General features: G+C 42.5%; 1 protein-coding gene across 2 annotated transcripts in view; it reads right to left on the reverse strand.

Annotated features, from left to right (window-relative positions):
* Positions 1–20,121, reverse strand: part of BIN2 (bridging integrator 2) — a 33,285-nt gene extending 13,164 nt beyond the window's left edge. The window contains exons 1-9 of one of the 2 annotated variants that reach the window (XM_081059028.1): positions 19,840–19,962; positions 13,396–13,476; positions 6,215–6,269; positions 5,815–5,909; positions 5,153–5,248; positions 3,772–3,879; positions 3,377–3,462; positions 2,183–2,258; positions 1,238–1,320 (exon numbers count right to left, since the gene is read on the reverse strand). In XM_081059028.1, coding sequence (XP_080915154.1) covers positions 1,238–1,320; positions 2,183–2,258; positions 3,377–3,462; positions 3,772–3,879; positions 5,153–5,248; positions 5,815–5,909; positions 6,215–6,269; positions 13,396–13,476; positions 19,840–19,920 — 761 coding nt within the window. In that variant the 5' untranslated portion in view covers positions 19,921–19,962. Of the gene's footprint in view, positions 1–1,237; positions 1,321–2,182; positions 2,259–3,376; positions 3,463–3,771; positions 3,880–5,152; positions 5,249–5,814; positions 5,910–6,214; positions 6,270–13,395; positions 13,477–19,839 lie in introns of both variants that reach the window. The other variant, XM_081059029.1, reaches the window with a different exon arrangement.
* Between the last annotated feature and the right edge of the window lie 1,836 nt (positions 20,122–21,957).

Here is a 21,957-nt window from a genome sequence, read left to right on the forward strand (position 1 = left end):
ACAGTCAGTGATACTGTAATAACTACATATGGTGTCAGGTGGGTACTAGGTTTATTGGGGTGATCACTTTGTAAGTTACATAAATGTCTAATCATTATGTGGAACACCTGAAACTAATATAGTAATACTATTGTATGTCAACTGTAATTGAAAAATAACACAATTATTAAAAAAGGTAAACAATCTAAATGAAAAATGTGAAAAAAAATAAACAGGAGTCACAGAACAGGAATCTTAAATGGCTAATAACAAGATAAGATGTTCAAGCTCACTAGCAATTGTACAAATGTGAATTAAAACTGCAAAAAATTTCATTTCATACCCATTAGCTTGGAAAAATTGAGAAGTCTGACAGTGTCACATGTAGCAAGAATATGGAGCAATGGGGGCTTTTGTTCGCTGTTGGTGGGTTATAAATTGGAACAATCACTTTGAAGAATAATTTGGCCATGGCAATATCTAGTAAGGCTGATGAAGCCCAACTGCACAGACTCTGTGACTCAGCAATGCCACTCCCAGTACACACCTTAAAGAAGCTCTTGATAATTGTCACACACACACACAAATGTAAAATGTGTTCACTGCAACATTATTTGTAATAGCAAAAGCTGGAAAACAATCCAAATGTCCACCAGCAGGAGGCCAGATAAATAAAATGTGAACTAACCATACAATATCATCCATAAAAGTATGGTAAGGAAAGATCAGAGCTAGCAACATGGAGTTAACAAGGATGAATAAATCTCACAAACAATACTAAGAGAACAAAAGCAGTTGCAAAAGAAAACATACAGTATAATTCTATTTTTATAAAGTTTAAAAACATGCAAAACAATATTTTCTGTGTGTGCATGTATGTGTATAATCAAAGTAAAAAGACATGCATGGGAATAATAAATACTGAATTTAAGATAGTGATTACCTTTGTGGGGCGGGGGGTGGGCAGGAAGAGAAAGTGAGTGGGTAAGGGACACCGGCAGCTTCAATTTATATATAAGAGTTGCTTTCTTAAATTCGGTGGCAGGTATATGGCTATTTGTTGTACTATTCTTTATACCTTTAGTTATAGCTGAAATATTTCATAAAAAGATAAAGAATTTACATAGGGACATCATATAAACAACAAACAATATGTACACAAACACAAAGGAAAGGCCAGGATTTGGGACTGGAGACGAGAGTTGAACACATTCACACACAGGACAAGTGAAGCAGAAAAGTCTCAGAAGTTGCTTACCTTGATAGTCCCTTCACCACAAAGACCTTGTTGGAATGCTGCTTCTCCAGTTTGCTCATCACCTCGTAGAGATTGTGGTTCAGCTACAGCCAGCAAGAGAGAAGGGGGCACTAGACACATGGTACCTGAGGCTGGCACGTCTCTTCCCTCCTCTTTCAGACAGCTCCCCAAAATAAAACCTCCCCCACCCTTAACTATAAAATTCTTCCTCATCTCTTTTGCACTAGTGTCCAGGGTCCTGTCCCACCACCCCTTCTTCTTTGACTTCCTTCTTAAGTTCTGTCTCTTCCAGCAGACTAGCAGCTTTCTTAAGCCTGGGTCCGTGATGTTTGATGTTTGGTTTGAGGTTCTAGCTTCTCTCAGGTGGTCCAGAGAATGAAAACTCATTGTAATATTAATCAGGGAAATCATAATTTAGCCGGAGTAACGGTGGAGAGGAACATGCGTGGATGTGGGTGTGAATATAATTAATAGTGTAATAGCAAAGAGTCTTGGAATCCCAGGACTAGAAAGGACCCCAGGAGGTCATGTGACTGCCTGTCACTCAACAGGATTGGCTCTATTCAAGACCAACTACCTGAGAAACTGACTTGTGCTTAAACACTGCCTTATCTGCTCCCTAGCAATGAAAGACAGAGATTTCACAGTTTGGATCCCCATTTCAGCTGTTCTTCCATAGGCCTAACCTCCTTTATTGAGCTGAAGCTCAAGTTTGGATACTATTATGTTTAGTTGTTAACGGAGATGAAAAGGGCCCTCTGACACATGTGCTTTAATATAGTCAACACAATCAACCAAGTGCTATTATTTCATTAAGAGAAAAAGGCAAAAATCTGTGGTGCTGATAAGGATTTTTAATGAGATTATGTACGAGTAAGTTAGTACTACCTACATATTGACTAGAAAAATGCACCTAGGTATCTTAATTGACCGTCTGTTTCTTACCTTGCTCATCTCCCTGTAGAAGACATCCCTGAGGTTGGAAATGTTTTGGAAGATGGTCACATAACAGCCAATACGACTATCAGGAGGGAAAACAACAAACATACAGGTTAGGATTGGTAAAGGAAGTCTTTGCTTGAAATACAAGGTAGCAGCTTAAGCCAAAGCCAGCCACCACCAAGGCTCCTTGGAGAAAAGCACCCTACATCCCAAGACTCAGGATGGTGTGGGATGTGGACTGCTCAGAGCCAGGCCAGGCGCACACTTGACCCTCAGGAATAGGAAGGCTGAAGAGACACTACCAGTCCAGGCTGACACCCAAGTGTAACAAATCTCTAGTTGTGTGAAGTTGCCTGATTCAGGCTCTTTAGGTATTGAAGGAGACACAAAAGTCTTTTGAATAACTTTTAAAGTGCTATATAAATACAAGGACATGTAATTATAATTACGATCATAAGCAATTATTCTTTTTCGTTATGCAGTATTGCACTTCTATGAAGCTGTATGTACATCAATGGAATTCTATTGGAAATGAATTGGGGAAGTTTACATGTAAAGACCCTATAAAATTTCAATTCTATTTAAATTAGGAGTCACATAATTAATGTTTTAGAATACATGTAGTCATTAAAAAGGCTCCATCATATGGAGACTAATATTAAGTGATAATGTGGAATACTCTGACTACAACTGCATTCAAGCATATTTTGTACAGTGAAAAGAACATAGGACACAAATAGAATTTCTGCTCAGATTCTTCTTCCAATGTAGAAAATTTACATCTAAACACTTTTACCTACTGTGAAGCAAAGACATCTTCATTAATGGAAATAATCATCGCATGGTTTATGTAAATCTGTGTAAATCTGGATGGTCACACATCAAGCTCATTTAAAACAACACGCCCTCGTGCATGAAACCAGATACTCTTAGTCTGCATGATGACAGCACTTTACTTGCCAAGATCTGCCTTGAACCAACAAGTGCCTTGTCTTTACACCCTGAAAAGCTGGCAGGGCAAGGATGGTTATCTCTGTGTTGCAGATGAAGAAACCACGGCCTAGCGAGATAATGTAGCTTGCCTAGTATCACATAGCAAGTTAGTAGCAGGGCGGAGGCTACATCCCGCTCTTGGACTAGGGCTCTTTCTTCATGAGGTGACTTGAGTCTAGCACTTTCCTGAATCTCAGTCCTTACCTGTTATAAAGAACAGGCAGCTCCTCGAGCAGTTCCTGGTTCAGCTCTTCAAACACAGCCTGGGCTTTGTTGAACTCTTCCTCTGCCTAGGTGGCAAGAGAGACAGGGCAATTCCCCTCAATCTTGAATCCCAGGCTAGAAGCTGCTTCTTTTATCCTCTGCATTGTTTCTGGGACTAGGCTTACTTGGAACCATGCTTCTTCCCCAGACCCATGCCCTTCCCAGCCTCAAGTCTCTGGCTGTCCTTAAAGTATCAGTGTCAAAGGAAAGAGAATTTCCTTGAGGATACTGGATGTTGAATTAATCATTTCCTAAACCCGGCGTGGCCCAGCCACCTGCCACCGTCATGGGGAGAGAGGGCAGGAAGGTTTTACTAGGCTTGTTTTTCTTTTTACCTTGGCAGTCTTGGCCTCATCTTTCTTCTTGGCATTCTGTACCGCCTCCAGATGGTGTCGGGCACTGTCATAGTCCACGAGTTTCCGACCCCGCTTGGAGATTCTTTCCTAACCCAGAGTCAGGAGAGAAGGCCTTGATGCTCTTCCGCGGTCAGGATGGAGGTACCAGGGTACCAAACAGAGAGGCAACAGTCCTAGATCCTATCATCACATTTCATGTTCTAAGAAGGTTTTATGCCCAACGGATGTCCCTCACTATCTGGAAAGAGTGGGGAATTCTCAGGAGGGGACAGAGTAAGGGCAATCCTACAGAGCACATGGCAGCCTGAATTAGATATTAATATTTCCTATGAACCCACTATGCTCTGGTTCAGCCTCCAGGAAAATGGTCTTGAGAATCCTACGAAATTGAAAGGCAGGAGTTTGGAGTCTTACTCCCAGCGTTGCCATTTATTAGCCTTGGGACCAGGTCGAGGCCCATCTGTTTTGGAGCCTCAGTAGCCTTATCTGCCCTAGAGTGTTATTTTAAAGATCAAATGCTAAATATAAGTACTTTGAAAACTGTAAAGCACACCAGAAATATGAGCACTGAAAGAAAATTGACTCAATCCGAACTACGAATTATGCCAGGGAGGCGTAAACCATGTTATTGACCTCTGACTCATTCTCTCAGTCACAGAATTTGAAAGGATCTTAGCGATTATCTGGTCTAACTTCCTATGCAATACATGAAGCTTCTCTACAATAACAAAGATAAGAAGTAATTTGACTTCTGTTTGAACAGAGAATAGACAACTCACCGTTTCATAGTATATTTCATCTCATTTCATTTTTGGAAAGCTTTTACTATTAGAGATTTAAGGCTCCCTTGCATTTCTTCCTATTAATCTAAAATCGGTGCCTGATAGACTAGGTGTTTAATAAATGTAAGTTAAGAATGAGATAAGATAAGAAGGAGAATAAATGAATTCTCATTCTGCTTCCTAGAACAGTTTAGAACAGGCTCAATTCCTCTTTCACCTAACAGACTTTCAAGTTTTTGAAGGTAATGCTTATGACTCCTCTAAGTTCCTGCTTCTCCACAAAAACCATCTTTTAGTCCCATCAGCTGTTTCTCACAACTAAAAGGGATGCTCTTACCTGGATCTAACTTAAAACCAGCCCAAATCTAGTTCACTGAAATCTAAGTCTAAACATAACCTTCACACTACCTCTAACCCTCTACTCTAACATCTTGGCTAGCCCTCCACTTTAATCCTTCTTGAAACCCAACTTCAATCCTAACCATAAACTCTACCTCAACTTACCATGTTGAACTCAATATGGTCTTTAACTTACGTGAGCTACTCATAACCCCGCCTTGATTCTGTAAATCGAGTACCTTAATCTCGCCAAACTGGGCTACATAGTTTTCCATGGTCCTCAAAGCTTGGTCAGCTAGTTTCTCTTCATAGTCTTCCCAAAGGAGATCATTATTCTGTGGGATAGAGGCAGAGCGGAGTGGTGAGGGCTCCACTTCTCAATAACAACTGCATCCCAGGAAATACTCAAATTCCTCCTGCAACAGATGTCCTTTTTGGAGCACTGTATACAGAATATCATGTTGGATTCTGGCAAAGAGTCAGATGAAGAAACAGCCCTTGCCCAAGGAACTGCCTATAAGAGACTGAACATACATTCAGGGGTTAAGAACAGGAACAGATGGTCAGAGTCTTGGACTCTCGTGCTTGAAGGGTAGGGAAGTTTGGGAGTAAATAATTACATGAAAACAACCAATTAGGTTTCATGTAGGTAAAACTTCCATAAGGTTTTAAAGAGGGGAAGAGGATCTAAAACAGAGGAGCCCACCGATTAGGGCAAACTTGTTTTCACCTTCATAGTTGCAGTTTTTCCCTTCCACCCAGGACGGAGGCTATACAAACAAATGAGTAATGTGAGTTGGTTCCCTTGTTTTCCTATTTGCTTGGATGAAGAAACTAAGATGAGGCTGAAATGAGGGCAGGAGTGAGTTGTGAAGGGTTGCCAAGCCCAGGACACTCTTACCCCTACAATGGCCTTGAGCTCCTCATGCCCGTCCCACTCACTGCTGTAGATCTCCTGCAGGGTTTCTGACACTTTCTTTGAACTTTCATGCATCACTGGAAAGAGAGAACTCCGACTTACGATTAAGGTTCTTAAAAAGTACTTTGGTATAAATATGGGTGACAGGCACATCAGTGGATCCAACAGAGAGGGACAAACTCAGAAGGTCTGGGTTATCACTGAGGGAAGCTGGTTGGGACTGGGATAGGAAAAGTTACTCTTTCTAGGCCCGCAAAGTTCCAGGAGTCAGGGGCAGGCAAGTGATAAAAAGCCTAAGTATGGCTGTTTCTTTTTCAATCCCCCAGACCTCTTAACTAGTTGCATAAGTGCCCTCTGGATTCTTCGGTGTTAGAATACCCACCTTTGACTGCACTAAGGAAGTTCTTCAGGTCCTTGTATAGCTTGAGGCCTTCTGTCTGAAAGGGAGAAATGCCTTTGGTGACTAAAGAGATAATTTGGAAAGATGTTCCAGACGTCCAAGTATAAAAGTAGCTTAAAAGCAGAATTTCTTCAAGCATTTGCAAATTTTGCAATTGGCCTTTACTCTCCTTACCAAGAAGTTGCCTCTTTTTGGGCAATTTTTAAGTTGGGAGATTGTTCCCATTGCATTGGCATGTCTTCTTTCCTCTGTTTGTTCCCCCTTCCGGTGAATAAGAGCCTATACCCAAGTTCCTCTGTTGAAATTTAAGTGTCCTATGTGACCCTCTGGCTTACGCCATCCTCTCTGGGGAAACTGTTAACCATCTTCTGCAGACACCGGACTCTCTTCCTTCTCTGCACCATCACAGGTCATTTCTCTCTCCTCCAATATTCTTCTCTGCATCGCCCCACTTTACCCTTCCCTTCCATCAGTCACCTGCTTTACACTTCTCTTCCAAGAAGCCTCATCACGGACTCTCCTGTTCCAACTGCAATGTCCTCATCTATCTATCCACCTGATTCTACCTATGCTCCTGTCTCTGAATTCACCTTTTTTTATGCTAGGACTCCCAAGCACAGATTGGGAGTCCTGCTAAAAAAGAAAAGAGGAGAGTAAAAGAGAGTAAGGAGAGTAAAGGTATTTAGATTTGGAAGTTCAAATCTCAACTCTACAGATGAACCACTTTTGTTATACCGTATTTTGCTGCGTATAATGTGCTCCTGTGAATAACATGTACCCATATTTTTGGCCCAAACTTTCAGGGAAAAAATCTTTTGTTTTAATTTTTTAATTCAAAATTTTATTTGTTTACATTTAGGTACTTGTTTTTTGTATTATAAAGGAATTTTAGCATCAATTATTTAACATATTATGGTACAAGAAATTTTATGTAACAAATAATTACAAAACACAAGAACAGATACAAGGTATAAGAAGTTTTATGTACTTGTAACAAATTTACAATTTTACCCATCCTAGAAGGCCAAGAACTCTTCATCGTTGCAAGTTCGTTGTACCTTCCACAAAACTGATTATCATATTCCAGGGTATTATTTTGCCTACGGATTTCTAGAATTACACTTTTAACTCATAAGCATAAATAAAAGAATTTAAAACATTTACATAGATAAGGAGTTAATACTACCCATATATAATGCACATACTTACTTTTCCCTCACAAATTTGGGCCAAAAAATGTGCATTATACATGGCAAAACATGGTAATTCTGATTTAGCCTCTGCTTCTTGAATGCCTCCAGCAACCAGAAACTCATGACCTCTTGCTGAGACTGCACTTCATGTGTAAATAGCTCTGACTCTTAGAACTTCTGCACACTAGCCTTAGACTGGCCGTCTGCATTCAGAGTAGATCTCATTTCTTTTGCACATGTGTTTGCATACTTCTTTCACATGTCCTGTACCAAGTTTTCTCTTTCACAGGCTTCCTCAGGATGTTGTTTAAAGGCCCTCCCATTCTAGTCTCTTTCCTCTGTGTGGGCCCCAGCTTGTAGGAGTTGGGTGAGAAGAAAGTTTGAGGCCAGACCACTGCCATTTTGGAGCCTGATTTCAGGAGTGTGGGACTGGTGTGAAAGTGCAGCCCACTTCCAGGGTATTCCTGTGGAAGTGGCCAGGCCTATGGTCGGAATAGTGATGCTCACACCAGTTCAGGTGATGGAGGATTTGAACTAAGATGCATTAGGAAATACACTATAAAATACTTGTGAACTTGTTCCCTTGTTTTATTTGCTTGTGTTCATTACTATAGCGGCTATCGAGCATACCAAAGGTATTAACAAATTTATAGCAGAAAAACTGAAAATCCAGTATATTCTACCTAAAAACTTTTTTGTTATCTGTGGAAATCTTTAAGGGAAAGATCATTATTGTTTAATTTTAGCAACAAAAAAAATCTAGGTCTACTCAGTCAAGTAAACTGGACTAATTTCATTTATCTTCTTGCCTCTAGAGCGCACCTCTAAACCAGTCCAAACTCTTGACCAGACTTCAGATTAAAAGTTCTTCTCAAGGGACTGAATGCCAGGGCTCAAGGGACATGAAGACAAGGACAGTCTAAAGGGAATCTAATGTCAGAGAGGGGAAAGTACTGGGCGTGTATAGTGTGTCATAGAAAATGAGGATCAAGAGAGCATCAGAGAAATCACCAAGGAAGGGTCAGATGCTACAGAGGTTAGAATGAAGGAAAAACTGGTAAAAGTCACTGGATTTGGTAACTGGAGGTAACTGGTGACTGTGAGAAAGTGCATGATGGAGAAAAACTAAGTCAATTTAAAAAATTCAGAAATACCCAGCATTACCAGGAAGGATGTTTCACTTCCTCCATGCTTTTTCATTCACAGGAAAAAACTTTAAATATTCTAAGATGTTAAATGTACATAATATGTTTTAAACATGGCTATAGTAGGTAGTTTGAGAGTTTTGAAAACGGGATAACCATGGTTTTAAAGAGCTTTAGGGATTATAAAAATTAATAGGGCTTTCAATTTATTTTTTGAAAGAAAACAACATAGACTCAACTTTGGTTTTTTAGAGGAGCAAAGATTTTTATTAAAGCGAAAGTACAGCTCTCTTACGAGAGGGCGTATCCAAATGGGATGCCCCCTCCGGACTCAACTTTTTACTTCACCATGAAGATTTGGTCTCAAAAATACCCATTTGAGGAATGAAAGCCACTACACTATCTTGCATAATTTCTACAAATAAAATTCTTAATTTTTTACCCCATTAGATATTATATGGCCTGAAAAATCAGATCAATAATCAAGGCTACCATGTGTGATCGTACAGGCTGTACGTACATTGTTCCAAACTAGGGGGTACTATTTATACCATAGTCCATAAAGTGTGAATGCCTTCTGCCCTCCACTGCACCTCACAAAAGCCCAAATACCTTTCTGTGTTTTAGAATCAGGCTCCTGGTCAAAGTTCTTCTTTTATGCTCTTGTGTCATGCGGGGGACCCTGCTCACTGCACCATTTGTCGTGCAGGGTCTCAGCTCCCACTCCCCGCCCAAGAACGCAGGACACGGTAAGGCCAAAAAGGAACACCCACGGAGCCATAGGTAGGGGAGTCAAACCAATATATTCTCGCTGGCGGCTGGGCTGGAGACACAGGAAGCAGGATCTACATAATCTGCCTAATAGCAGTCCGCGCTTGCCAGCCACCATCTTCTTGCTAGCCCCCATTCCATTCTGCTAGTGTAGCCACAGCCGTTATATTAGTGGCCAATGGCCTACGGGTTACAGCTGACGGCCAACTAGCCACAGCTGCTGGCCATCTGATCACAGTTGATGGCCATTTACTACCCGAGCCAGCACCTTTCTATGTGAGGCCGAGAGCCTGGAAACTGCTTTTTGGGGCTTTGTCCCCACATCTTGTTCTTTCCTTTATGCTCTTGCTCTTTCCTTTGAGGAGACAATGTGTGTGTGTGTGTGTGTGTGTGTGTGTGTGTGTGTGTGTGTGTGTGTGTGTGTGGTGGTAGTGGGGGGTGGGATAGCACTGGGTGTCATTTTATTTCTATGACCTGTATGTCCTCCCTGAAATGTCTGCAGGCTGAATAATCCCAGCACATTTCTTCTTTTGTGACAGATGTGACTCTCAGTCTGAGGTTCCCACTTGTCTGGGAGTTAAAAATTTGTCTCTACCACCAACTAGCAAGTTATTCCACTTCTCTGGCTTTCGTTTCCTCATCTATAAATGCTGGGTAAGGCCATTTCTAGCTCTAAATCTTTTTAGCGTTGCTGCTCTGACTCCTTGTCAAACTCTTGGCAGCACTATAAAGAGTCTGACTTAGTGCTTCCCATCCCTTATACAAACAGTCCCAGCCCTCAGTTAATGAGCCATGCACTCGAGAAGCTTGTCCTAAGCACTCAGGTGGGCAGATACTATGTCCCAAGAACTGGGGTACTGAGGATGGAGAAGAAGATTGCTCTCTTGGGGTTCCCTACTTGCTGGAGAAACATGGACTCAGAGAAACCCAAACATTCAGCAAAACAAATAAGTAGCTTCACTAACCCGGAACAAGTGCTGAAAGTGTTTGACGTAAAGGAGGTCCAGAAGGGAAAGATGAAGCTAGATTGTTAGGTTTGATTTTAAGAGCAATGAATTGGAAGCAGCTGTCATTATGAGAAATAAAAGATTAAAATACTACTTGAGGAAAAGAATTCTTCCTATATGTTCTAGAGAGAGTGAAAGGAGGAAGCAAGTAGAGCCCTCAAAGAAAAATTACCTATGGAAATTTGATTAGGAACCTATGCAAGTGGCAAGGCCTGGAAATCAGGCTGGGAAGTTCGGGAGTGGTATTTATTAATAAAAAGTTTACCTACAAGCTGATTGTGGGTGAGGGATAGGGCACATGACCAACTGGGGGAAAAAAACACAGGATTTAAGTTTAAATCCTAGCTCTGCAACTTTTATGCTATGTTACCTTGATGAGATCACTTCTCTCTCAGTCAGATCCTATTTCCCCTCAAAGGAATTAAACGAGATCCGCTGTTGCCAAATGCTGTTCTCAGACTAGCTGCTACATCATAATTACCTAGAAAGCTTACTGTAAAACACAGATTCCCTAGTTAATGATCACCTGTGGCTGTTACTACCACACAAAAAAGAAGACAACCAGACATTATGTGCCTCCAGATAGAAGAATAGAACACCTATAATCATAAATATTCTTGCCACCAAAAGAAACAAAAACAAAAATCTGAATCTCATCAACAATTAATTTTCAGAAAATATAAGAGATAGAGGAACATGTTCAACAATACCACAGAGATTCCATCAGCAAAGTTTAGGCTGCAGTGAACTGCAGGAAAACAATCTAGTATTATTCACAAACTGCAAAAGGGAGGCGTTAGAAGCCTAGAGATTAGTTCTAAGAGATTTAAACATGTCAAGAAGTTGGTGATGTAAACAAACTGAGAAAAAAATGACACAATTAGAGGAGTGTGAACACTGACTGGATATTTTATGATATTGAGAAATTATTGTTAATATTTTTAGATATGACTAAAACTTATGTTTTAGTGGGATATTTAACATGAAATATCTGAAAAGATATCTGTACTATATTGTTAAGTGAAAAAAGCAAGTTATAAAACCATATGAATGGAATAACCTCACTTCTGGAAACCTCATATTTATTTATAGTGGATGTATTTAGAGATCATATACATACATAACAAAGTAATTGTAAGGTTATAAAACAGTGTTGGTAGCATGGGAGAGTGTGAAATCATAATTTAATTCATTTTTTTCTTGATGTACTTTCCAATTTGTTATGAGGAAATGTTTTACAGAAAAATATTTTTAGGTGTGATAATGGTTTTGTGGTAATATTTTAAGAGTCATCTTCAGAGATTGATAGTGAAATTTTTATAGATAAAACGATGATATCTAGAATTTGCTTCATAATAATCGAGGTGGAAAGAAAGATGAAACAGGATTCAAGGCTGAGTGATGGGTACACATGGATTCACATGTATATATATATGAAATTTTCCATTAAAACATGCTTAAAAGTACAGATTCCCAGGCCCTCCTACCAAAGACCTTGCATTTAAAAATATTTACAAATGATTCTGATATATAGTCAACTACTGCATTAGATGATAGCTAATAACTTTTAATATATTCTAAGGAATTCTTTTCCATATAATTCAATTAACTGACTGATGTTGTACAATAAAGATTTTGGCTGGTCTTTGGCCCTGGTTCCTGGGAAGTAACCCCCAAATCCTCGGGATTTCTTGAGTGATAAGAGTGTCTTTGTTATTTATGTGGGTCCCTCAGACCATACCGAGGATGGTGGCTGGTCAGGCTGAAAAGATGAACCATGGAATTGGATGGTTAGGGCTCTGAGACAGGTCATATCAGCCCAACCTCCCTCCAGTGGGGGAGAGGAGCTAGAGGTTAAGTTCAATGACGTGGCCAATGATTCACTATATACTGAAATCACAATAAAAACTCTAGATAACTGAAACACGAGGAAGCTTCCCTAGTTGGTAATAATAGATCGATGTGCTGGGAGGGGGGACATGTCTTAAGGACACAGAAGCTTCACATTTGGAACCCTCCCAGACCTCACCTTATATGTCTTCATTTGGCTGGTCCTCATTTGTATCCTTTATAATAAAACTATAATTGTACTTAGAGTACTTTCCTGAGTTCTTTCAGTCTTTCTAGTGAATTGTAGAAGTTGAGCAGCTAGTAGGAACCCCCAAATTTGTAGCCAGTTGGTCAGAAATGCAGGTGACCTGGGAACTCGGGAGCTTGTGGCTCGTGTCTAAAGTGAGGCAGTCTAGTGGGGGACTGTGCCCTTAATCTGTGAAATGTGACCTAATTTGTGAAACTTGACCTAACTCTGGGGAGTCAGTGTCAGAATTGCAACATAATTGGATATTCATTAAGATAACAATGTCCTTCTATTATAAAGAGGGAATCATGATCTCCAATACTGACATAAGAATTAAATGAGATGTGGATAAAGCACTGAGCAGAATGCCTGATACTTGGAGATGGAAAGTCAGATATCCCACAGAAAGTTAACCCTCTGCTATCCACTTCTTAATTTAAATTTTTTACATAAAATTACCCATAATATCCAGTGAAGACAGAAGAAACAGTGAAAATAGGAGGTTAGTTGGTGAGAATTGCAGTGATAAATGGAGGTATTATTTTAGAATAAAGAGCTTACTAGAGTATAGATAGAGTAGACAAAGAGGCCACAAGGAAAACATGGAGCTATAGAGGTGAGAAGAGCCCTAGAGTGGGAGAGAGGCACTCTGGGAAGTGAATAAGGTGGCAGGGACTCATTCTGATTTTGTTTAAGGACCTGGTGATGCCACTGGTGGTACCCTGGGGGAACCACTAAGAGAAACCAACATTTGTCTTCCCCCCAGAACCCAGGGTCAGCAGGAACAGGAAAGGTGTGTTTCTTTGGTTCCAGGGGAAGGGTAAGCATCAGGGCATCCTGTGGCCCTTTCCCCTGGGGGAGGAGGGGTTAGTAGGGATGCTTGAGGGTTTGAAAAACCTGCTGTTCCTCTGCCACTCAGCCCTCATGCCTTCGTTCTTCCCAAGCTTCCCTTCCCCACCCTCCAGATTACCTGCTGATGGTAGAAGTTGTTGGCATTTTGTTCAAACCGTTCATCTTTGGTTTCCACAGTTTTCCCCAACTTCTGTAATACCTGAGGATAGAAGTTGGAAATGTTCATAGGGTTATATAGTTAAGTCTCTCTTATCTGTTGGCTTCATATGATCCTGGCTTCTCTCAGAGTCTCATATGTAACAAAAAGGCTGCCATATTCATATCAGCCCAATAGGATTAGAAATATAGCACACTGCTGAATAAACAATCATGTTTTGTGGTTCTTCTCAAATGGGGATACTCCTGGGGTATGCAGCAGTGTACCAGGGGTTATATATGAAGCCTGGAATGACACTGTTCTTTACAGTGGGTTGTTTTGGGGGGCGGATATGGGGAGAGCATTATATTTAAAAAGGATTAATAAGAAGAATGTAAAATGTACATGGCTTTTAAAGATAAAACATGAGTCTTGAAGACATTTTTCACTTGGGATGCCCTTTTCCAGCCATAGCCGCAGATTCCTCTAGATAGATGAGGTGAGAGAGGTGGGCAGGAGACTCTTCCCTTATGAGGGACCTTGTAGAAAACTTTGAGAAGCCGTGATAAAAATGCATTTAAAACTCAGTTAGAAACTAATGTCATCCATGTCTGTCTCCTCTGCCCTGGGAACCTGAGAGCCAACCACTATCCTGGTCTCAGTGCTAATGCAAAGGACGTGAAAATGAAGAAGATACAGTAACTGTTCTCACAGGGGACAGACACTCACTTATAAACAAATAAGAAAGTCCCGACTCTTCTACCTGTAAACAACCCATTTTGGAAGGGGGCACCCCCCGGCCCAAGTTGAGATCTCAGGGGTTTCCTGCCCTCAGTTACTTCTCTCTCACCTCCTTCACTGAATCCCTCACCATGTCCATCTCTGGGAATGTCCATGCTTTCCAGTTTCATTTGCCACAGCTTCAGTCCAGCCCTGATTGTTTCTCAGGGGCCTGCTACAACAGGCTTATCACGCTGCTGCTTAAAACCTTCTAATGGTTCTCCATTTATCCGCTTCATACATTTTTATTAAATACTTGTTATGTACCTATAAGTTATAGATGAGCTCTCCCGTGCATACAGGTCTCAACGATCTAGTTCATCACTTAGCCTCAGGTCTCACTGTTCTCCTTCCTGCAGGTCTCCGTCCCTAACACTTTATTCATTTCCTGAACAAGCCAGACTTTCGCTTGTTGTGGATGCTGTTCCCTCCTTCTGAAATGCTCTTCCCCACCTTGTCTGTCAGGCTACGATCTAAAACAATGCAATTCATCCTCTATATCTATTCTGACAATTATATCTACTTCATCTTATTAATCAAGTTAATCGCTCCCTCCTTAAGCCCTTACACCTTCTGTCCCTTGTATGCACTTCTGTTACTGTTTTATTATTTGTATTTATCCAGCTATGTATTCTTCTAAACTGTGAGCTCCTTGAGGATAGGGTGCTTGACTTACTCATCTAGATTTCTCAGTATCCAGCAAATACATACTTAATAGTTATAACAGGAAGGAGAGTGAGACGGATACCAGAGAGGACCAATGGGCTGGGCCTTGAATTAAGATTGTGCTAGATTGGAATAGAGGAGAAAGGGCGAGAGTGGAAAGAGGGTTCCAGGCAAAGACGACAGCAGCAAGGTCACAGGATTGTGCAAATTTTTTTTTTTTTTTTTTTTTTTTTTAGGATTGTGCAAATTTATAGCAGTTTCATGGGATGGTTCGGCATGGCTGGTTTAGGGTGTCATGGGGAATGTGGGTAAGGAAGCTAGAAAGTCTCATTGCAGGGGGCTTTGAATCACATGCAAGACTGCCCAGGTCTTGGGAGTGAGAAAAGCTCTATGTAGAGATTCTGACTCAAGTGTGTCCATTCTTAATCCTGGGGTTAGTACCTCTCACTTCTGCAGCTCTCTCTATAATGGTTAAGATCAAGGGCTCTGGAGACAGACAGATACGTATATGCCCTCATCTAGGCCTTTGCACTTATTGGCTATGAGCCTTTGGGCCAATCATTTAAACTCTTGAGCCTTAGTTTACAGAACTCCCTTTCCCTCCCGTTAAGATAATAGTATCTCCTGGAGTTGTTGGTAGAATTAAATGATATACATGTAAATTGCTTTCCCAGTGCTGCCTTAAGGTGAGTACTATCACTGTATCTAGTTCTACTCCCTTCCCTATAAATATTTGTATTTCCTTTTCAGTTTAACCATATGTGTTTGTCTGTGTCTCTAACTCTACCTTACTTAACACGCAGCTCTGGGTGTGCAGAGTCTGCCATCTTCCCTGGCTCCACCCTCTCCCCGCAACAAAACACAGTCCTCTACCAGAAAGTTGCAAAACCACCTTGTTTAGTGGTTACCACAGCTCTCATTTCCTTCCTGCTACTCCTCCCTTCCTTTGCTCTGCCATGGTTCTTTTTAGGGGGAGGGGGTTGAAAGGATAAAGGGGTCAACTGAATCTAGTGTCCATGTGGCACTCCCCAAAGCAGACCTATATCCCCAATCCCCAAAAGGCTCAAGGCAAAAAGGCTTAGAATGTGTGGGAGGGTGTGTGCCAAGGGAACACTCAATTCTGAAACTGAAAAGATGCATATTAGCACCTTGGAAACATAATCCAGTGCCCTGAGCCCCAGGTCTTTTGTTGCCCTAAGCAACAGGGCCAGGTGTCATGGCATTTATACTATGCTGTAGACGTTTGTCCTCAACTAGAGTTCCTTGAGGGAAGAGGATGTACAAAGGCTCCACAGATGTTTGTTGAATCAATAAATTCTACCTTTGGATCACTTTCTAATGAAAGCCCACATAATACTAATCCCTAAAGTCCTGCACTGAGAATTTTGCTCCAATTTGCTTGGTTTAGCAGCTGAGAAGTTAGAATATAGATACTTAGAGAGAAAGACAGGGACAAGAGAAAGTAAATGTGGCAAAATGTAAACTCTTGGTGAAATAGGTGAGGAATATTCTAGTGTTCATTGATTTAACTTTTGTATAGACGGGGGTAGGAGGGTATAGGTTTAAAAACAACCATCACTGCAGACATGTTTGGTGGCTATAGTTCTTCACTATGACCCTTCCCAATAATCATTTATTATATCTTAGTGACATCTTTCAGTTGGGATAATTTGAATAGGGCTTGGATATTAGATATTACGGAATTTTGCTAAAAACTTTTTCTTAGGTGCAGTAACGATATTGTAGTTATGTAAGTAATCCTTATTCTCAGGATCTGTGCTGAAGTTGGTTCTCCTTAATATGGCCCTAATATACTTTCGTTCCTTTTCTCCCACCACTCCCTGTGCTCCAGCTCAGCGGGCCTTTCTCACTATTCTGCCTAAAAGGATTTCCAGACCATCCCTTGCATGCTGGCATTCCTCTGCTGGAATGCTCTCTCACCAAGTGCCTGAAGAACTACTAATTAGCCATAATTCCTATCTCAAATTCAGGCTCCAACTACAAACCCTCCCTCAATTCTTCTTAATCTTTCTGTCTTCTAAATTCCCACAGACATGCAGATGTCTCAGTCACTAACTTTACTTTTTTTGTTGTTTTTAAACTAGATTGTAAGCTTCTGCCAGGCAAGAATGCCTCTTACGCGTTTCTAAATTCCCTATGGGTGCAGCCCTGTATCCTAGACAAGGCAGTTTTTCTCGAAATATTGTTGATCGACGATCTGGGATACAAGTTGAGTAAAACTCAACAGAAGGAAAGGCCAACAAAGGAGAGGTAAACAATATCCTTTGGGGGAGATCTGAGAGGTGTGTCACAGAGCAATCACAAAGAGTTGGTGAAAGCATTAGTTTGAAATGTGAAGATGTATCATATTGTCAAAACACAATAAAGCCAGTTTGAATTCAGTCTCATGTTGAGTTTGGGTAGAACTGGAAAATAAAACAAGAATGCTTCATCTCCATCGTGTCTGTCACCGGACCTCCACTCCTAGCTTTTCAGAGGAGGCCTGAGCAGAAGGTGTTCCTACTCCTAACTTTGCTCCTGAGAGAAGAACAGCAGGAAGTGGGCAGGCCAGCAGGAAGTGGGGAGGCACAGATGTCAGAGCTGGTTACCAGGAACCCTGGTACGAGAGCAGCCTGAGGTTGGCGTCTAAAGGCAATACACCTGGGTTCCAGCGATAGCTCTCACATGTGCCAATCTCTTTTGAAACTTGTTTCCTCATTTCTAAAATTGGGATACTAATAACATGCTGAAGGGTTGAAAAGATGAAGTGAGATCATATCATGAGAATATTGGCTCTATAAAGGGAAAGATCATGTCTTCCTTATATTCCTGTGCCTCGACCATAGCTGGCACTTGATAGTTGATACATTTGACTATTTGACGATAGTTATTACATATTACTCGGAAGATTACAGCTAACTGCTTATAGAAAAATTGTGAAGTGTCCCAGGGAGTCCTTTCTTTTTTTCTTCTTCCTTTTTTTTTGGAGTCCTTTCTTTTGACTGTAATTTTTGCCGTTTTAATCTTGCCTTCAATAACTTCCCATTCACCAATAAACAAATAAAAATAAAAATAACTTCCCAAGATTCAAAGGCTCTGGCAGGCTGAGCTGAGCTCCTCACCACATCCCAGACCATTCCCAGTCTATCCAAGCAGCATTCTCGATCTCTACGGTGTCAGCTGAACTACTCCAAGGTCTGCCTGCCCTTGTGTCTAAGTCTGGGTTCAGAGTGTCTTCTTGTTTTCTGTAACAACTTGGGAATTCCCCAGGGCAGATCTGAGTTTGCTTCTCTCTGCCTTCTCAGGGTTTAGACCAGGAAAAACAGGGTGTACCCGGGAGGCTGGTTTTCCCTTTGGGAAGTGTTTGAGGTTCAAGGAGCCATCTCCCCTTCTCACTTTGGTGTCCTTACCACGTTGAGTTTCCAAATCACTGAATTTCTGTCATTTTATAGATGCAGAATCTGAAGCCCAGAGTAGGTACATTATTTATCTAAGGCTTAGGAGTCCATGCTCAGAAAAGGAGAAAAATCCCAAAGCAAGGGCATAATGTTGATGACAGGCTGCATGGGGACAGAAGGTGAGAGTGAAGTGCAATCAATTGCTGTTGTTTTAAAAATAACTACTATCCCTAAGTTTTTCGTCTTCGGGATTTTCCTTTTGTTTTTCCAACCCAGAGTATAGCTAGCCTTCCCCTCTTCTCTAGTACTTTCCTCTTCTCTAGTTTCTCCACACTGCTTCTAACTGGACTTTCCTATTAACTCTGCCATCTAGCTATCAAATCAGTAACGAGACAGCCTTTGGAGAGGCTGACACCATGACCGCGGTGAAGTTAAATAAGTGAGGTCAAGTAACAAAGGCTAGCCACCCCAAATCTTTCCATTTTCCTCCGTTCTTTCACATGACCCGGCTTCCTTTTCCCCCCTCTCCCATTGTGAGCCTCTTAAAGATAGGGGCTATATCTCCATTGCATCAATTCTCCGTTGACTGCTGATAACCCCACTTGGGAGAGCTGGCTACCTTTCCTCTTTCCAGGACCCAAGCCGGTGCTGTGCTTTTGGAACACGACACAAACATTTCAGCTCTTAAGCACGTGGTATTTATCCAGATGCTTCTGAGACCAACTCTTAGAAAACCACCATTCTCTGTCAGGTCCTTCTTATCTCTCCCTGCTCTTTTTCTTCTGGCTGATGCATCTTCCCCTACCGTCTTATCTACCAGAGTGTTGACAGGTGGCCAGAAGAGGTTCAGGTTAGAAGCAAAAAAACATGTACTCTGTAGAGGCAGAAACAAGAACGCCATAAACACGTGTAGAGAAGTGTCACACAGCGTAGGTAGGAAGGCGAGCTATAGATAGGAAGCCTCCCTCAAGGCTATAGATCTGGTGAATGACACCGAACGAACGGCGGTGCTCCCTCACCGCCCTGGGGCGGTGCTCTCCAAGCCAAAGGGGCTGCACAGGAAGCAGATGCGGGTTACCACTCACACCGGCTCACACACGCCCACAGGCCAGCAGGGTCGGGCACAGAATCACGCAGAACCTCGCTGGCCCACGCCCACGGGTGGCACTTCCCCGCAGCAGGGCTGGTCGTTGCCATCTCACCACTGTGGGCAATGACCCTCCTTGAACCCTCAATTTCATCATCTGTAAAATGCCATCCTTGCTGAATTGCGAGCCTAACAACTGTCCCACAGCAGTTGCCAACGTTAGTTCCTTTCCCTCACTCTTTCCGGGTCAGGCCGAGCGGGGAGGCTCCCGGGAGAGACTGCTGTCCCCTCAGCTTGCCCCATCCTTGCCCAAGATCGGGCCATGGTCTCCGTCTCTGTTTTCACGGACACCCACTGCCCACCTCCCACTTCCCCGGGGCAGCGGGAGACCCTTCTCCTCAGGGCCCCCCGAGCACCCTGCATGCCCCTCGCAACGCCTGGGCCTCCGCTCGTCGCCGGCAGCGGTGACCGGCAGGTAGCGAGGCCGGTGCCTACCTTCTCCTGGGCTCTGCTGAACTTCTTCTGCACCTGCTTGGCAAAGAGGCCGGCCGCGCCGCCCGCCTTGCCCTCAGCCATCCTGCCGGCTCCCCGGGGACGGCCTGCCCGCCCGAGCTCTGCGGTTTTCTGGAGGCCCCTGAGGAGGAAGTGCGGCTTCCCGGCATGCCTCGCGTGCGGCCCGGGGGCGGGCCTCGCACTTCCCCTGCCCGCCGCTGGCCCTGCGAGGCCGCCGAGCCTCCCCTGTGGCCGCCTCAAGACCACTATGAGATCACCCAGAAACCCAGTGCAGCGAGCCTGGGCCCACACCGCGGCCACCCTGAGACCTGCTGCGAGGTCCACCAGGGGCCCTGAGGCCCGCCCCCTGTCCATCACGGTCCTGCTCGGGGGTGCGGCCGGAGCAGCCCAGGGGAGGCTTGGAGATTAGGGTAGGGCTGGGCCTGCCTTCCGGCAGTGCTCATTCAAGACCAACTTCAGAGTTCTCCAGCTCTGAGGCATAGGGGTACCAGCCCCGTTGAACAGACTTTTCAAAGAGGACCAAGATTCATTCGTTTTCAAAAGCCAGTTAGTTATAATGATCGGTACTGGAAAATAACTGAAGCAATTGGGTAGAAAATATGATTTCCTCTCAGTAAGAGTACTTATTGTAAGGGAAAATGCATTTCACTTATATGGGTATCGGTACTGGGTTGCCAAGTACTTACTTCAGGTTGCAATTTTTTTTATTAGTTTCAGGTGCACAAAACCATGTAATAGTTAGGCATTTATCATTTATGTCCCTCACACTGTGTCACCCCCTTCCCCCATCCACTATCCCTCTGACGTCGCACACAGCCATCACATTTCCACTGTCTCTATTCCTAATGCTGTACTCTGCTTCTTGTAACTATACACACACACACACACACACACACATATAAACTTGTAGTTGACGTTCATTATTGTTCAGCTTCAGGTGTACAGTGCAATGATCATGTACATTTATACAACGGAGTATTACGCAGCCATAAAGAAGAAAGAAATCTTACCATTTGTAACAACATGGATGGACCTAGAGAACATTATGTTCAGTGAAATATGTCAGACAGAGAAAGACAAGTACCATATGATCTCACTTACATGTGGAATCTAAAGAAAAGCATAAATGAATGAACTAATCAGAAACAGTTTTAGAGACATAGAGGAAAAACTGAGGGTTGCTAGATGGGAGGGGGTGGGGATTAGAAAGCACAGTCCGTATATTGGGGAATGGAATCAATAATGTTGTAAAGATTTTGTAGGGTATCCGATGGACACTTGTCTCATTAGGGAGACCACCTCAGGGAAGATGTAGATGCCTGATCAGGTTGCAATTTTTAAAGATGGAAAGCCTCTATCAGAGAGGTTGGCTCTAAGCCTAGAACTGGTAAAGAGAATGTAGAAATGGGACAGGACTCCAGACGTGGATTTGAAAGGGAGGAACAACGGAGGTCTTAGAGGTAGAAACGAGAGTCCTCAGAAAAGGAGAGGACCTTACTGAAAAAACTGAGGAGGAAAGTATGGAGCCTGTGCTGGGGATGGGGAGCAGATTTTTCTAGCTGGATAAACTAGTACAATGTACTAGAAGGAGGCAGAATGTGAAGGCGACACAGATTGCAAAAGTTGGGATGGGACAGCTGAGATTACAACTGTTGCTTCTCTAGGTAGAAGGTCTCCAAATGGAAGTTACTCCCTATTTGTTTGAGGAGATAGCAGGAAAATAGGACACTAGGTCTGGAGGAACCATTTACTCAAGGACTTTACAATGCAGGTAGAATTCCCTTAAGGAAGGGAAGAGGGTCAAAATATACTTCCTAAGGAATGGAGAGGGAAGCTGGAGACTGTAGACAAAATTAAAGACCCTATTTGCTATTGTTTTCCAGGTCATTCCCCCAAATAGACATACTGAACTCAGGGTCAACTGTGTGATACACATTTCTGAGTGCTGGGAAGCCAAGGACAAATTTAAAAAACGTGATTCCTGTCCTCAGATGCTGAATGTCTGGAGGTGGAGAAAGGTTGGTAATCAGATGATTATAATGTTATGTTATATATATTATTAATTTACAGAGAAAGATACAACATTTTCAGGTCATAGGT

The sequence above is a fragment of the Rhinolophus hipposideros genome (genome assembly GCF_964194185.1).
Source record: "Rhinolophus hipposideros genome assembly, chromosome: 9".
NCBI lineage: Eukaryota > Metazoa > Chordata > Mammalia > Chiroptera > Rhinolophidae > Rhinolophus > Rhinolophus hipposideros.